The 813-nt window shown below is 68.0% G+C and overlaps 1 protein-coding gene across 2 annotated transcripts in view; it reads right to left on the bottom strand.

Annotated features, from left to right (window-relative positions):
* The window catches only part of GMFB (glia maturation factor beta), a 17113-nt gene extending 16531 nt beyond the window's left edge, over positions 1-582 (bottom strand). For both annotated transcript variants that reach the window (XM_006096956.3, XM_006096957.3), the window contains exon 1: positions 469-582. In XM_006096956.3, the coding sequence (XP_006097018.1) occupies positions 469-471 (3 nt within the window). In that variant the 5' untranslated portion in view covers positions 472-582. The remainder of the gene's footprint in view (positions 1-468) is intronic.
* Positions 583-813: the final 231 nt, after the last annotated feature.

The following is an 813-nucleotide window of genomic DNA, read 5'->3' as shown; positions in this document are numbered from 1 at the left end:
TTGGCCAACGAACATATGACGCGATAAATCATCGCTACGCCGGTAGTCTCAGAGTCAGAACTCGTGCGATCCCTCCCGGGCAGAGGCCGGCAGGCGAGGGGGTCTCGCGCCCGCCCGCTCCCGGCAGAGAATCCGCGTTTGGGGGAGCCCTCCGCCGGGCCAGACCCTGGACCTCCGACACCAGCTCAGGAGCTGGCACCCACCCTCCGAAAGGACCGGCGGGCAGGGCCCACCCCACTGGCCGCCCCTCAGCCCCCGGGCCCGCCAGGGGGGACCGCCCCGAGGCGGGCGGCAGCAGCGGCGGCTGGGGGACGCCAGTCTCCGGCGCTGGACTCCCGCCAGCAGCCGGGGCGGAAGCGGCCGCCGACCCACCCTGGGCGCTGCCCGCCGAGCTCGGCCCCGGCAAACAGGAAAGCCCAGCGGGCTGGCCCAGCCCTCTGTCCCCCACCCTCGCGGGCGGCAGCTCACCATTTTCCTTCCGGCAGTCACCTTCCCTCGGGCCCCTTTAAGAATGGCACCGCGGCCGCCTCCCTTCCTGCCCCGACGCCCGGCACAGCCACCCCCACCGCCCGACGCGGCCTGGAGGGCCGACACGTGACCGCGGACGGTGGGAGGCGCGGCTCAAAATTAGCCGGACGCGGTCGCCGATAGGCTCCTAACCTGACCGTGATTGGGCGACCGTGCCAAAATGCACTCTTCACATTCAAGATCCATATGACTCGAATCAATTCGATAGGATGTTCTGCATCAGGGCTTCTCAACTTAAGCGTATTGACATTTGGAGTCCAATAATCCTTCACTGTGGGTGGTGTG

This window comes from Myotis lucifugus, unplaced genomic scaffold (genome assembly GCF_000147115.1).
Source record: "Myotis lucifugus unplaced genomic scaffold, Myoluc2.0 scaffold_191, whole genome shotgun sequence".
Taxonomy (NCBI): Eukaryota; Metazoa; Chordata; class Mammalia; order Chiroptera; family Vespertilionidae; genus Myotis; species Myotis lucifugus.
This window is presented reverse-complemented; position numbering and strand designations above follow the sequence as displayed.